At 47.0% G+C, this 17,193-nt stretch overlaps 1 protein-coding gene across 3 annotated transcripts in view; it reads right to left on the reverse strand.

Annotated features, from left to right (window-relative positions):
- Positions 1-363: 363 nt before the first annotated feature.
- Positions 364-17,193, reverse strand: part of LOC135396380 (RNA-binding protein 5-A-like) — a 42,449-nt gene continuing 25,619 nt past the window's right edge. For all 3 annotated transcript variants that reach the window (XM_064627318.1, XM_064627319.1, XM_064627317.1), the window contains 5 exons: positions 16,911-17,122; positions 16,767-16,823; positions 16,012-16,121; positions 6,397-6,526; positions 364-772 (listed from right to left, as the gene is read on the reverse strand). In XM_064627318.1, the coding sequence (XP_064483388.1) occupies positions 647-772; positions 6,397-6,526; positions 16,012-16,121; positions 16,767-16,823; positions 16,911-17,122 (635 nt within the window). In that variant the 3' untranslated portion in view covers positions 364-646. The remainder of the gene's footprint in view (positions 773-6,396; positions 6,527-16,011; positions 16,122-16,766; positions 16,824-16,910; positions 17,123-17,193) is intronic.

A 17,193-nucleotide genomic window follows, 5' to 3' on the forward strand; every position in this document is an offset into this window, starting at 1 on the left:
GCAATTTTATAAAACGAATACGAAAGTGCACAAGAGGAGCGCGGCACCGGAATAACGAAAATGCTGCACTGCTTGAACTGGTGCGGCGAGTGCAGCAAAGAGACCTGTCCCAATTTGAAAATTGGGCTCGTTTGTTGGCTTAGCAGTAAATCACAAAAGTCATTACTAAATGAGCCATACTTACAAAAGCTATTAGTTACCGAAGGCCAACACAGCATACCTACTCTGAGGACTCTTCGGAGTGCATTGTAGGAGCAACTAAATATACCTATTTATAAGGACGGAGAGGTCTTATACTATAAGGAGAAGTCTGGCACTAGGTGCTCAGGTGTGTATGCTACAGTGTATGAAGAAGTAACATGGTACAAAGGAAGACACGTTTATTTAGTGAGCAGCTCACAAGAGGGAATGCTTTATGAGTCAAATGCTTAAGGCATAATTGATGACACAATTTCAGAATACAACTTTACAACATATTCCACACTGTCAAAGCATTAGCTCTGGGCAAAACAAAACTCAGTGAATGTGATGTCACGGGCGAGTGAAAAAAGAAAGCTATATTTACAGTGATGCTTAAAGCGAGTAAATAAGTCTATTGCCCACATTGATAACAAGTTCCGCAAAGGTGCGCTGAGCCAGCAAATTATTATTCCAGCTCATTGTATCTGGCCTGCATCGATAACTTTACAGTTTCCTTGTATGTGTTGCCGACAGTTGCGCCATACGTTGCACCACGGGTGCCCAGACCGGCTCCACTGACTCTTCGTGTAACCTGCACAAGAGAGAATATCGAAGATGTCAAACCCAATCTTCCTGCTACAAACCCACAACTGCAATCTTTCTTTACGAATGCTGTTTCACTTCCTCTACAAACAATGGGAGAGAGTAGACCTCTACTGCGCCATAGAATTAAACTGCGACATCGTACTTGAGCCTAGTGCCGTTTGCACTTGCTGTAAAATTGTGTCAAGATTTATGCTATCAATGCACGCAACACTTTCGTGTTTGCACTGGGAGCTTGTGCTGCGAACCTAAGAACGTATTCAACGTTCAGTGTACATTAGTGAATCAACTACAAACTCGATGAGTGGCATTTTTAGTGAGACGAGTTTCGCGACCTCATTTGCGGGCCTATGACCCCGCCGAAACCAGGAGCTAACAGAATGCACCAAAAGAAGAGTACATCGACAGCATGTGCCTCGAAGGATTCCAGGTACACGTCCCTCCTGATATTGTTTAGCGCCGTTTTTCCGGTTTACTGGGCAAGCAGACTCGACGAATTAATGATGGGCTTGAGGACCTTTATTCATTTGGGGCCTTAAAGCCACTTGCGTAGTCTATTCTAAAATTCTATTGCGCCAGCTTAAAATCCTCCATTCCATCCGTGCGGAAAGCCTCAGATGACCCCGATACCTCGGCGAGACAGAAAAGTGGACAGCTATTTAAACAGAGAAAGCGGAAAAGACTCGTCGACGCCGGTTGTGATGGATGGTCAGTCGACCCAACGCTACGCTACCAGCATCACTATTAAGGAGCAGCGCGAAGAACATACGAAGGAAAAAGAAAGCCCTTTCCGTCGGCGGTGGCTTTCGTTTAGAACGCTTTGCGCGTGCACAGCCTGCACTCGAACTGCATGCGCATTTTCCTAGCTTCGCGCAGTTGGCACCACACGCGACGAGATTCAAGCTAGAGCACAGCAAAGGGCCGGGCTAGCCCGAAAACCCGAGCCGAAATCGGGTCTCAAAGTCGTTCTAACTGCGGGCTCGGACCGGGTTCAGTCCGAGAGTTCTCGGGCCTGCGTCGTGCCGAGCTTTTGTGAGCCATTCTTTCGTATCATTTAAACGTCAACATTCGTTTTGAAAACAAACCAACCAAGTGCCTGGGCCCTTCCTCCGTCTTTCCGCTAAAACGCTACAACACAGGCGTCGCGTTATTCTCAACTTCGCCATGTTGAGGATCACGCCTTCGCCGCGGCGTGCACCGCAGACAGGCGCGCGACACTCGACGCCAACGTGTTGCTATGCAAGTATAAACCACATTAAAGGCTGCGCTTGTAGTTTACGCTGTATTATAAGTCTCTACCATGTGGATTAAAACCTGTTGGACGGAAATGTGCCTATGCAGCTGCGGGTCGGGCCTCGGCAAGAATGTTTTCGGCAACCGGGTCGGGTAAGACTCTATGGCTTCGGGTATGGGCCGTGCAGTGCCTAATTCAAGCACCTATGTGACACTGCATGCCAGCGCCAACCAGACGCACCGTGATATGAAGGTCAGCCACCGCTGGTCACCGACGCTGCACAGTTGGGTATGGCCGTGAAGCGCCCGCAAATAGCGCGTCCTGCCCGTACCAGGCGGCTCTGGTACCACAAGAATTGGCCACAGGGAATGGGAGCACTACCCGTTCTCCCTCACAGTTGTCTCCGAGATTTGAGGGACATTTGCCACGCTGCCTATTAATAGCCCTTTCGTAAATTAAATTGTGTCGCATTACAATAGGTCGTTCTCCAATAATATTTGGTGTGGTGGCTCCTAACACGGACGGGATTAAGCACTGTTTTATGCAAGTTAAATCGTAAATTCCATTAAGATCATACCCAGGGTGATGTTTAATTTCTGTCGAGCGCGAACTGAAAAGAATTCAAGCAATACCACGAGGTGCGACGTGCTTAGTGTGATGAGCTTAGTACTAACCCACAACTGAAACAAGAACAGGGTAAAGAGGGACGTTTCTCTTTTATTCCTATTCATGCTTTACGAGGTCCTCATATCGTTTTATCAAATATGTGTTTACTTGAGACGGCGCTGTATTGCCTGGGGCTTCCCAATAAACCGCTTGTGTGTTTACATGTTTATCTAGAATTATATTATTTTGAACACTGGTAAGTCAAAGTGCGATTCTTGCACTACGACACTACAGACACTACGGCCGGCTACACGGGCCAGCGTCAATGGTGCTCGAAATGTTCAATGTCCATTGCCTTCAATGATCATTCAAATGCCCGTGTGACAGCGGAATTACAGCAAGTAACTAACTGTCATAGCGTGGCGATAAAACGAATTATCACCAATATGATGTGAGGCACTTCAAAGGAATAATGCGTGAACCGCATGACACGAAAACCGGCCGAATCACCTCGGAACCGAAACCGAACTTTTTTTCGCGACCAACTTGAGAGCTATATTTATCACCAGGCACCTGGATACAACATATAATGTGATGAGCTTATTCTGGTGACTACATAGGCTTCTCGTGGCTTTTTGCCGTCGATGATGTCGGCCGGAAATAAAGCTTCACAGAAAGCCGAATCCCTCACCGAACTCTGTCTCTCCGTGACGGCAACCCCGGGCAGAAAACCCAACAAGTAGCCAGGGCCGGCGAGAGAAATTATGGGCCTCGGGGATGGGCAATGCCCGAGCCCCCCTCCCCCCTCACGTCTCGATAATATAGTCCGAGTATTTCTTCTACATATGATTACGACGGGTCTTGGGACCTTTGGGTCCCTGACGAGCCCCGGGCCCCATCCCCGGCTGCATACCCGTTCTCGCCGTCCCTTCAAGTAGTCAACGAGCCTTCAAACGGAACAGTGGCATCGCAAACAAGTGCGCGTTGCTTACCACAAGCAGGCTGGTGTATGGTGCATTTGCGGCAAAGCGTATGCCTTTTTTCTTTTCAGCCATTGAATTGGATGTGGCTTTCCGCTTTCGTTCGTGTGTTCAATAAGAAACGGAGGCCTTTGTGGGCCGTTCCGTCGGCGCAGTACAACAATGCGGCTGAATGGATGAAAATCTACGAAGCGCAAACAGACTGTGCCGTTATTGCATTCTCGATACTACTGACTCGATATTACCACATACCGGAGTAAAATACCGTATTTACCGGTGTATAACGCATGCGTTATACAGTAAAAAAGCGCTCTGAAGAGCTCCTGCGCGCTATCTAACGGTGCGCGTTATATACACGGAAATATTTTCCTGCAGAGTTCTTTCTCAGGTCGGTGACGTGCAAATTCTAGCCTCTTCCAGGGTGTGCTGTGACTTTCTCCCAAATCTCTTAGGGTCAGTTGACAAAACCGGCAAAAGGGCACCGAACTTCATACAAAGTTAATGATGCTGCTTAAAGCAGCATCCGGACCTCCGGAGGGTATTCGGATCGCAACTGTATTCGATTGTCCTCTACACGTATATCATCCCCATAAAATAGAAAGGGTGAACGCTTTCCCGTTTTAGAGAAAATGAATTAAATCCTAGGGGCTATATCCGGTTTCAGTTTCGCGGTGACGTCATTGTTGTTCCCGACGTCACAATTGTGCAAGACTACACAACAATGGGCGCTTGGTTGAGGTGCAAAATGAGATTTTGAAGTGAGACTTGACCCAGTTGGAATTGGCGATTTGGTTTAATAACGTATTTTATTCCGAACTAGTAGCGTATGCAAGTCTTGCTACTGTAACTCAAAGAGACCCGCCTGACAAATGTTTATGCTGTGTAGGCCAAATCTGTGACAAAAACGAGATCGACACTTCAGAAACACATACTTGTCTCTTCAGAAGGCTTTGGTACTGCACCGAGCTTTTATCCAGGACGATGAATACTGGCTATCCGCGACTGTTTTGTGGAGTTCGGTCTCCGCAAACCCGAAAAATGACACTCACGTTGTGGTTCCGTTCCTGTCTTCACGATGCACTAAGCAACACCTATGCCTCATCCCTCAACACCGTCACATATGCAGTAACCAGTCACTGCTAATAAAAAGCGGGAACGCGTATTGAGAGTACGGGAACCAGGAACGGGAACGCACAAAGCACAACACACAGTCCGCCGAGAGGAGCAGAGCCAGCCAAGCAGACGCCAGAAAGACCGGAAGAGAACGCTCCTGGCGTCACAACTTTTGGAAGTGCGGCTTTCAGTCAGGGACAAAAGATGCAAGTTGAAAATTCCATTGTATATTCTAGGAGCCGAATATAAACGAAATATTTCGCATGGTGGCATGGGAAGATATAAGGAATCGTCTGATAAGGCCTATTTACTTCACATCTGGGGTCCAGACTGTCCTGAATTCATTTCAGAAGGCTGGTGCGATTGAGATGGGACGCGAAACCGAAAGCGGAGGGGCGACTGAAGTATACTATATGACACCGACTCTGTTGCATCGGAGTTGGCATTGACTAAATGTGCTTCAAATAATGCATATGCGATACACCGCCTTGGTTTACTGCGTACACTGGTGGCAGCACGGAAGCTTGTAGCAACATTGCGGTGCGCGTTATACATGGAACTTTTTCCTAATTCGGCCCATTTTTAGGGGTGCGCGTTATGCACCGGAAAATACGATAGTCGCTCAAACACCTACCCCACCAATTCTACAGTTTCGTGCCTGGGCGCCTCCATAGTTTCTGGGGTTAGCAGTGAAAATAAAATCACCAGCGTCACCAACGCAAGCGCAAATATAACTATTACAGGGTTCCCGGTTTTTGGGTGCTTAATTTCTCGGAGATTCGGCGGGAGAAATCGGTAGCTATTTCGGCTCACCAGGAATCGGTGTCTTTCGGTACTTTGAAACGAGAATACACCCGGTGGAAACCGGCGAGGAACGTGACGGGAGTTTCCCATGCATACAGTGAACCAGTACTTGATGTCCTTGTGTTTTTTTTTTGTTTTTTTTATTACAATGTCAACTGTTAAGTGGTACATGTTAGCGATGCAGGTGACATCGCACACCGCTCTTTTCACTGTAAGGAATTAGCATCGGAGCTTTCTTGTGGAATGCAAATCTTTCAGTCGGTCCGTGTCCTAGTTTTCAGTGTTTGTGGAATAGGCGAATACTTAGTTCGCACTGGTACACTCCATGGTCTCTAGGCTCTAGCTGGGGCACTTCCTGACCGAACTGACCTTTTCTCATTATGCAGATCTATTTGTAACTGGCCTGGATCCTGACTGTCGGTAACATTAAGACCCCGTGAGAAGCTGAATACGAAATATCTGTTCTTTCAAGAACGGCCTCATGTCCACTGCCAACCAGTTCAGAGCGAAGGGACATGTAATAAAATCGAGACATCTGAAGTCGACATTTCGGCGACAATCGGTGAATAATTATTTCCACCGAACTCGTAAAAAATTTACCGGCGTACGTTTATCGGTGCTTTTCGGTAAATACCGAAGACCGGGAACCCTACGGCAGATAGAACCTGTAACTGAAGCGGAGAACCATCAATTTGCGGCCGTACATCTGTGCCATTTCAGTGGCGTGCGGGGTGATGCACGAAAAACGTTCGGTCTCGATATCGATTCGATTTCGGCTAGTTTTTCAGAATTCTAGTCTAGTTATCGTGGACATTTTTCGATCTACTAAGATTCCCCGGCGTATACCCCATAGAAGTGACACTATGTCAAGCTTACCTCCACAATGCCTGTCATGCCCGTGTTCGCCTTGCCAAGTCCTTGGCCTTCGTTCCAGCCCATTGCCTTCATCATCTTGTTGCCGATGTTGTCTTCGCCGATACCGTTCTTCGTGGGTTCTTCGTAGTTCCTTGTTTATGAGGAACGGGTCACAGATACCACGTTAGTCACATCAGAGTTGATATTGGATGGATAGTTGTTACAAAGTTCACGGGTATTGAAAACATACCACTCGGGCACTTCTCCTCTGTATACCTTTGTATTAACACATCACCCTCCCAGTGAAACGATGTCCATGTGAAAGCAGACGATCATCAATTTGTCTATGGCTTCGTATCTAGCGAGCCCATCACGTGAATTTAAAATAGATTGTAGCCTGCATAGCAAAGCGGCTTGGAACTTAGCGGCTTAGCCAGCTATGAAATTGATTGATTGATTGATTATGTGTTTAATGGCACAAAGGCAACAAAGGCCATAGAGCGCCAAAACTATGGTGAGTGTGTCGGAGATGATTATGGGAAAGATGATTGATTGATGTGTTTAATGGCACAAAGGCAACAAAGGCCATAGAGCGCCAAAACCATGGTGAGCGTGTCGGAGATGATTATGGGAAAGATGATGTGAGAGAGAGTGTGTGGTAGTTAAAGCTATGAAATGGAAGTGCAGATTCTCACAGCAGTTATTTGCTCACGCGACTGAATTATTTTGTGATTTGAAGCACAGTGGGAGTGACACATGGGGAAATTAAGTTAGGATTAGAGAAGAAAAATATGGGAAGATAGTCGCAACGCAACAGATGTGTTTTGATCATTCCGTGTTAGCGGGCCGCGAAACAACTGTGACTATGACAGGCGTGGCGCACAGACGTGCACAGATGGAGAGACGACAGCAGGGAGGAGTGGGAGACGGGGGGTTAATGAGCGTCCTAGGCCGACTTCAGGTGGAACTGTGCCGACATTAGTCGGGAAGTCAGACGGTGGTAGGACTCGAACCCACAACCTCGCGCAACAGATTGCAAAAGTAGCAGAAACAAAACTAAACGCACACACGCACACACAAAATCAGTTCCGACCCTCCGGTGCATGAGCTGCAGCTTATTATTTCACCGGAGAAACAACAACTTTATTAGGATACGATGAATGGGGAGTTTCATCGCCAGAGGCGATACTCTACCCCAATGAATCTGACGATATAACAGAGGTGGAAGGATATATTATTTGTTGCACACCTAGGTGACTTCCTTGCGTTGCAAGACTTGGTGAAAGAATGAATAAAAAAAGAGGCCAGAAAGGGAGATTGCACCAAAGTATGACAAGCGTGAGAACAACAGGCGAGCAACTTTGGCGAAACGTTCATTCCCACCAAATCACAATCTTGCCAGATATATGACCATCGCTCTCAAATGTCGTCCGAAACGGTGCTTTTTTCCTACCAGCGCTACTAAAACTTCCTATAGACATACTAGTTCCATCAGGGCTTGTCATGCAAAACAGACAAGAGAGAATAAAGCTCCCTAGTCAGCCAGGATTCACAACAATGGGGGGTCACTTAAAAATGCAGCATCGAAACTCACGTACTACACAGCATAATTCGTTCTAGATGGCGCACTGAGAAACACTACGCATTATTACAAGTGACGTCGCGAACTTGAGGTTAGCAGTTCAAACCGGCCAGTTCGCGCTTATCGAGTAACTTTCGGGTTCTTGTGAGATTCTCCCAAGCTCGCAAGGTCCGTATACTTGACCTTTCTAACCAGAAGCTAAACATTCAGTGATTCATATAGCTTTCGTAGTTTAAAGTGGGAAATGAAGAGGCCGCAGCAGCTAGAGTCACTAAGTAAGCTACGCTTCAGAGTATCGACACTGAGTTCCAAGAGCGAGCATGCGCCATCTTGTTTCCGCGCCATGCTACCCACGCGCACTTTAGCGCAAGAATGCCATCTATCGTGCACGGGTGAAATGTTCCTTTCGTTTGCAAGCAGCTCATCAAGGTTGACGGACTTGAGCGCATCTTGACATCCTCGGGACGCTGTGACAATACATGTATTATCACACAACAATCACACACGCTTCTCTGTCGCACAGGGAGCATTATGTTAGGCCGGTTTCACACGAACGTTTTTCGCGTCCGTATTTTTAACGGAGGCAAAACGGACCCAGTGGAACCTATAGGGGTTGAATGCCCTTAGGTTCTGTTTTTGAAGCACACGGACGACGAACGGTCGTGTGAATCCGGCCTTAGCCGTCTTTGATCCTCAACTCCGAGTGGTACCGGTGTGGTGCGGAAACAAGATGGCGCTCCTGCTCTCCCGTGGACCTCGGTGTCGATACTCTGAGGCGAAGCTTATTTAGTGACTCTAGCAGCAGCAGCAGCTCTCTCGTCTCGGAGACGGACGAGTATTGCTCTACTGAGAGGAGACCGCCGTTCCATTCTTCGACGCCTCGAGACACCCATGGCTTCCCGCCAATGGACAACTGACATTCAGCTCAGTGGCGTTACCGCTTCAGACAAGTTGACTCTCCTAGCTGCTGTCACTGTGGTGCTCTAGAATATCTAGAGCACATTCTTCTTCATTGCCCACACTACCAACCTTCCCGAACCACACGCTCCGCGTCTCTTAATCAGCTGGACTCTCGCCCCCCCCCCCTCCTCAAAATTGCTCGGTCCCTGGTCAAATCCAGCCCACCAACGCTCTGCCCTTAAAGCTCTTTTGACCTTTTTGGACACAATAGGACTTCGATCATTATTGTGAAGGGGCTCATTATTTCATTCCCCACATCAAGACCAGCAAATGGGGTAGAGTATCGCCCCCTAGCGATGAAACTCCCCATTCATCATCTCACAATAAAGTTTTAGTTTAAAGTAGTGATATCCAAATTGAATGTTACAATCGAATGTTAATCGAATGTCAGGATATACGACGCACAGGAAAATAGGCGTGCTGTTCGCTTGTGGAACGTCCTCCTTCCACCGCGCCAACAAAGCCCGATAGGTGGCGCCCACAGTTAAGCAAAAAAAATAAATAAAAAATAATAATAATAAAGAAATAAATAAAAGCCACTGAAGCCACTCCGAAGCTAACGCCACTGAACGACTTTATCCGAAGCACAAGCTCAAATAAATGCAGAGCACACAGCAACACGTGCAGCGTCATCGTGAAAGTATAAAAGCGATACATGGCAGTTTCCCTGGTCATAACACATGTGTACCAGGAAGGGCAGAAGCGCGCATGCGCAGTAAAATGGAATCTTGACATTTCGTCGTATTCGGGCTTCGACAGGTTGTCATGGCGTCCGTATTACTGCTGCTCGAGATACAATGCAGGAGCTGTCCCTTTGCTTTGCTACGCTTTTTTTTTTATTTTTTTTATTGCGTGTGGTATTCCGAGTGCACTCCGTGTGGCAAGACTTTTTTTTAATTCCGTGTTAGCGCCGCGAAGCAACTGTGGCTATGAACAGCGTACAGACGTGGACAGATGAAGATGGGACAGGGGGGGGGGGAGGCTAGTATGATTCCTGGGCCGACTTCGAGGGGAACTGTGCCGACATTCGTCTGGAAGGTCTGCTGGAAATCCCAGGGAAACCCTCAGACAGCACAACCGGTGGTAGGATTCGAACCCACAGCACGACCTTGGCAACCACCAAGGAGTGAATGCTTTCATCCGCTTGGCTATGCTGCTGGTCCTGGCCACAAAGACTTCTTTTGCAAAATGGGACCATGGTCGACGTTTACAGGAGTCATCACCTCTGCGCCAGTCAGAGATGCGAGTTGTTTAAACAGGAGAAAAGGCTTTATATATATATATATATATATATATATATATATATATATATATATATATAAAGTCAGTCCCGTCGAAGGCAGCGCTGACTGCCGAAACGTCGTCCCCTATCCCTATATGTGTTAATAAACTCCCCTTTGTGTTTTCCTGTAAGCTCTTTGTCGTCTTCTGATTTTTCCTGCTTATATATATATATATATATATATATATATAGGGTGTTTGTGTTTATCAGTTACAGAAGTTTCATAAAACAGGCCTCAGATGCATAGTGCTGCAAGATATCCTGCACCCCCCCCCCTCGCAGTAGTGGATGTGGGAGAAGGAAACGAGGGTGGGAATCCCCCTCCCCATGTGTAAATCCCCTACCCAATTGAAAAAAAGAAAAAGAAAAAAAAAAACACCAGCCTGGTCTGGTGTTTCCTAGTGTGTCCTGGTGTCAGAGGTGGGCAAAACTCCTCACGGTCTTTGCCCTCACCTCGATTTTCCTGGACGGAGCTTTGTCCTCACCTCACCTCAACTACTTTTCGGAGAAGTTCCCTCACCTCACCTCACCTCAAAAAAAAAATTCAGAGATTTTTCCTCGCCTGCTCTCACCTCAAATAATTTTTCAGAAAATTTTCCTCATCTCACCTCACCTCAGCCTTTCCTGAAAAAATCTTTCCTCACCTCACCTCAAAACCTTTTCAGAGAATTTCCCTCAACTCACTTCAGCCTTGCATAAAAAAATTTCCCTCACCTCACCTCAACTTCCGTGAGGTGAGGGGGTTCAAGGCGCCCTCACCTCACTTGCAGTTAGGAGGGTGCCCCTCCCTGCTCAAGGTCGACGCTTCTCACTTTTTTAAATTACGAAAGTACGCAGCGTAAAGCAAGTATCGAGACTAAAGCATCAGGTCCCGGCTCTCTGCTTCAGTGGTAGATTGTGACTGTAGGTGTTTGTGGCACAACAAAGGCCAGAAAGCGCCACGACTGCGGTGAGTACCTGATGAATGGCGATGATAGCTAAAATTATTTACGGATCATGTCCTACGCATTATATCATGGCCGCTCGCCATCAGCTAGTGGGATGGCAGGTGCATTGCTAATTGTCTCGTTCACCGCCTTCGCATGGCATCCGATAGGTTGAGCGCTACAGTGGTGGTCGAATCGAAGCGCAGCTTTGTGAATCATAATCGTACGAGTGTCACGTCATCAGTGCACCCAATGTCGTGCCCCCTACTTTTTGTGAGATGTGCAGCCAGAGTCTCTAGACCCATAGTCAGGACTCAGGACCAGCCAATAAGCAGCGATTATTGATAGTGAAGTGCAACGGCTCGCGTAGTTTGGTTTACAACAGTCACTGAAACAACAAATACAGTAAAGAAGACAGCCCTAACAACTACCTTTTGCCAACTTGCCTCATATCACCTAAAAATTTTCGGACAAATTTTCCCTTTTCTTCTCTTGACACACGAAAAAAAGTCCTCACCTCACATGAAAAAGGAATCCTCACCTCAGAAAATTTTAACAAAATTTCCCTCACCTCACCTCAAAAAGTTTTCAGAAAATGTATCTCATCCCACCTCACCTCAGGCTTTCTGGAGAAAAAATTTCCTCACCTCACCTCAAAAAGTTTTCAGAAAATTTTCCTCACCTCACCTCAAAATTATTTCAGAAAATTTTCCTCACATCACCTCACCTCAGTCTTTCCCAAGGAAAATGTCCCTCACCTCACCTCAGCGTCTTCTAGGAAGATTTTTCCTCACCTCACCTCAACCATTGCTCCAAAAGATGCTCCTCACCTCACCTCAAATTCCGTGAGGTGAGGGAGCCCTCACCCTCACCCTCACAAGCCCTCGCGAGGGTGCCCACCTCTGCCTGGTGTACACGCCAGACTGTCGTGTTGTGTCCTGGTGTACACACCAGACAGCTGTGGTGTGTCCTGGTGTACACACCAGACCACTGTGGTGTGTCCTGGTGTACACACCAGACCACTGTAGTGTGCCCTGGTGTACAGACCAGACTGCTGTGGTGTGTCATGGTGTACACAATAGACTGCTTGATGTGTCCTGGCATACACACGAGACCATTTTGGTGTGCCCGGGCATGCACACCAGACTGTCGTACACACCAGCTTGGAGTGGTGTGCTCTAACATGCACACCAGCACTAGTCTGGTGGGATATAGCTATATATCCAATTTTGTTATATGCGACTGATATCGGAATCCATATGCCTTATTACATCATTACGGAACGCCATAAAGCCCCATGTACCACTCAACAAAAATACGCGAGCAATATTGCAACACATTTAAACCGTTGTGGTGCATTGTGGAGTTCGACACATTTGAAATGTTGTTGTGTGGGACCGTTGTGGCGTGCACTGGCGTGGTGCCCTTCCCTGGTGTGGTGTGGTGTGGACACCACACCAGCCTGGTGGGATGTGGGAGTCCATACGCATTATCACATTATTGCGGAACACCATAAGACTCCATGTGATCACTCAGCACAAATACAACAGCAATATTGCAACACATTTAAAACCGAAACTTGTGACGACGAACCGGCGTTGTGCTTTCTCCGTGTGGTTGCAACCAACGGACATTTTGATTCTGGCGTGGCGTGCAAGAAGACATTGTCGTTGCTTTGAAAGGCTGGTGTACGGGTTGTAGGTGAAGACATGAACCAACTGACAAGTTTGTACAGCTGTGTTTGCCTGTTGGGGCAAGCGTCTACTTCTGGCGTGAAGCAAACAGCCACCAAAATACAGGTAAACTACGTCTTTCTTACATCCACACGGAACGAGTATCGTGGTTGCATTTCTAGTTCTCGGGGAATATATTTGTTAGAGAATGGCAGTCAGAGAGTATCACATATGGCAATTGCAACTTCCATTCGCTTGTCTCACACTCGTGACAGAATTGCTCTCTCAGTTTTTTGCAAGCATTGTGGAGAAGCCCGTTGGTACTCGGCGGAATACACAGCGAAGGTCTTAAAACCATCAGAGGAAAACATCGGGCTTTGGCTGTCGTAAACGATCTGTGAGCTGCGATGCAACGGATCGAAGACCACGACCGGCACAGTACACGAACTACTGCTCGACTTGCCAGACGCTGTAACAGAGGAGAGCTAAATAAACAGCTAAGTCGCCAAACATATATATGAAGCCTACACGTTGTTTGCCATTTCTCTGGCACTGTTGTGAACTACACACTGGCGTGAACACGCCACAACGGGAACACATCAGAGCGGGACACACCAGAACGGAAACACACCAGAATGCGACACACCACAACGGGACACACCAGGACACCAGACCAGTGTCTGAATTCCCATTCTGGTGTGAAAGACAAAAACACACCAGACCCAGCCAGGTGTATCTTTCGACCGGGTATACAACCCATTCAGAAATATTTTACTGGCTACGACGTAAAAAGAACGTTGTTTGGAAGTATCGATGGGGGCACTCGATCAACCGTGTACCGAATAGAACGTATCAGGGTTGTTGTAGGTCCGACACGCGTTTGCCCCCTGTCCGTGGCTTCCAAAAACCCTTTACAGGCTTGCGGAAGGTCCTCTAAACGTGCTCTACATGCCATTTCCCAGAGGTCCTGACACATTGAGGAGTTTGTTAATCCACGGTGTCCAGACGCAATCCAGGGTGCCTCCCATAGCAAACAGAGGCTAATTACAGCGCGTTCAGAAAGCAGCGCCCAGGCCATGCGACTGGCAACACTGTTCTTCCAATCTTCATTTCCGTCATCTCACCACAGCTGCTAGCAGTCTACCAATGTGAGGCAGAGGGCAGAGACCGGGAAGGCATCTGTTCTGTTGTTGCCAGAGCACTCAGTGACACTCTGTCCAGCGTGGAAAAAATCCTATATCTTTGCCGCTTAAAGCTTTTCAACAGTGGGGATCGCGAGATCATTCCACGATTTTGGCATATTCAGAGAAACCCCTAGGGATTGTCTCGTGAGACAGCTACTGTTTCCCTATGACAGTGCTTCATGTGACGCGACGTGCCACAATAAACCCGACACGCCTTTGAGCGATTGTAGAGTCGTTGCCAGGACTTCCATTCACTTCGGACAACACTCTGACGACCTCCATCTGTTCAGGGAAGGGCAACATTTTCAACATAGCAGAGGAGGAAGTGCTTCAAAGAACGTAGCAATCGGTATGGCAGTTTCCCACTGCATTAACTATAATTGGTTTCCGTTGCTCCTAACCTTTGTACCTTAATGCAATGGCTGTTTAACGCATATGTACTTTGGTAATCCATGCACTCATTCTTGTTTATGCTACTGTGCTGTATCTCAAACTGCATGACACAGCCTTTTATGCGAGAAGCCTCTGCAAGAGGCTGGCATTTATGAAGTTAAAATACAATCCCACGACACATTACATTTATGCAAGAAATTGTGAGCCCTACAGAGTTCGAGAGAACACGTGTCAAGTATAAAACTACGATTTCTTGAGCGAGTGCACAAGCATTTCCAACGTCTCCTTCCAAATTGATGCAGCTGAGAACAAGGGCATATACAAAGCAATTTTGTGTAGAGCAAATACCAGACCCCTAACCTGTCAACCTTCGATTGATGAATTCTCTCGTCATATGAACAGCACCTCCTGGGACTAGCGATCTCTCTTGTACTTTTCCCTCATTTTATGAACCCCCATGTCCCAAACAGAGGACACACACGAATCTCGAATACTCGAGCGCTCTTTGTGTCGGTTCATGAACGAACTAAGCTCTAGTTGCCAAATCTATTTATCAGCTATGATTACAAATGCTGAACCAGCACGGACATTTCAGTTTCAAGCCAGGTGCAACACTCGCATAAAAAGAATATAACGTGTAACAGGATTGTAACATAAACCGGGTGTCCAGCATGGTTGGGACATGGGTGGAGTGTGAATGGCCCGTGGGCAATGTATTTTCAAAAATGAATGTGGTTTCTATCAGGATCCATGTAGACCTCCTGTCATGATGCTTTCCATTCTGCCCATGCTGTCAAAAGCTCAACTGATGAATCCCTCGATTTACTTTTACCATTCACACTTCAACCAAACTTTTACCATTCATATATTGATGTTTGACTGTACTAAATGAACTTCCTGTCATGTGTGTATATAAGACATATCACCAGTGACAGTCAATAATCGGAAAGTTTACAGCCTTGCAGAATTGGCAGAAGTTCAAACACACTACTATGACGCAGCGGTTCTCAGCTGGGGTTACGCAAACCTTGTCCTGAGGTTCGAGATCATGATACTGTTGAGCTTCCGCAAGTGAAACTTGAGTATGTACCAAGGCTTGCCCTTGGCCACCCAGGCAGAGATATGAGCAGGGAACCCCTTGTGTTCCAGCTCAAATTTCTGACTCACTACCTGACTCACTACCATGCAGTTACCAATGTCTATCATTGTGGTTGCAGGGGCGGATCGAGACCCTCATTTCGTTGAGGAGGAGGAGGAGGGGGGGTGCAGTTTCTTTGTTGAAGCCCGTAAATGGGGAGGGGAGAGGGGAAAAACTGATGTGTAGTGGAGTTTTTTTTTTCTTTTTTTTTTTCATACTTCTTTCCCTCCCTTTCCCGAGATGCCTTGCGTGAGAGGGGCGATGGTTTACTATTTCATCTCTCCCTGTTTCCTATCATTCATTTTTTCTTCAATCTGTAGTTTTTCATTGTAAATAAATAAATAATGTGTAACCTGGTGCGTTTTTTCTTTATGCGCCACAACCCCTTGGATCCGCCGCTGGTAATTGCCTCCACCCTTTGGGTACTGCTATGTCTTTTCGCCAAGTAGGAAGAATCATTGGCTCATTGAACAGGCTCAAGGTATGTATGGTACTCACATATCTTTGGCTGCAGCGGCTGCATACTTTTCTTTGGCCCTCTCAGATACTGGAGGCTCAGGTATCCCATACTTCTGCCTACGCTCCTTCGCCCTGTCTCTGTACATGCCCTGCAGAAATTGGGATCCTAGATGTCAACTCTACTGTTTCACCTGTACTGTCTTATTAACTTTACCCAGGGGAGGAATGCACTACACACGTTAGCTGCATTTCGGCCACGCATCTGCATGGTAACCAAGCAGAGTTTGCTCTCCAAAAAAGGAATCTGTGCACAAGACTGGCTGCGACGAGTGCTTTCAGGCAGTTTCAATCAAATCATTTATTCACGCACAACTGCACTTTTTTCCTTTCGGCTACCGCCAACAATGATGCAGTGAAACGCCCGTAAATAAAAATGTGAAAAAACAATTTGACCTGCATCTCGTGCAGAAGGAAACACCTAGTACAATGGCCGCATCCTGCGTACTGCCACGATTCCACTGGTGTCTGCATTAAAAGGCTACCACACTATTATCTAAGTAGGTTCGTTAGAGACGTAAATGTACAAGATGTTGTCTCGAACAACATGAATGTGAAACATGATATGGGATGTACAAATGCCGGGAGTATTTTCCGTTATTTTGCGTGGCACACTCTCGCAGAGAGCAAAATGACGAGGTCTCCGATCCGAGACAGCGGGAATGTTTCTCGTGAGCACACTTTGGCACACAGAAGGGACGAGATCACCGCCAAGCACCAGGCTTTTTCGAACGAACCTGGTTCTCCCCGCCGGTACTGATCCCTTTAGACTTTCTTAGAGCTTCCAGGTTTTGCTGAAAGAAGAAGAAAAAAACCTTGTATCACAGATAGGTCTTGTCACTTCAAAGAGGTTTTTACTTCTGCAATAACATCTGGCTTACTTTGTGAAGGTCAGACAGCTGCTGATGCTTGATCAACACCTCCTTAGAAGGGAACATTCGCTTGCAGAGGAGGCATGCAAGCTTTGTCCAGTCGGTGAGACGGCTCTCGTCAAACATCGCTCCGGGTTCGTTCTCGGAATCGGAGTCGCTGCCCCCACCATATTCCGGGACTAATGCAGACGATGGTGCTGCTGGCACGTCACAAACTGTACCTGGTTATGGGAGGTGACAAGAACCGCATGATCAGCTCACGAAGCGTCGTAAACGGGGAAAGGTAACAGAA

This window comes from Ornithodoros turicata, chromosome 6 (assembly GCF_037126465.1).
Source record: "Ornithodoros turicata isolate Travis chromosome 6, ASM3712646v1, whole genome shotgun sequence".
Taxonomy (NCBI): domain Eukaryota; kingdom Metazoa; phylum Arthropoda; class Arachnida; order Ixodida; family Argasidae; genus Ornithodoros; species Ornithodoros turicata.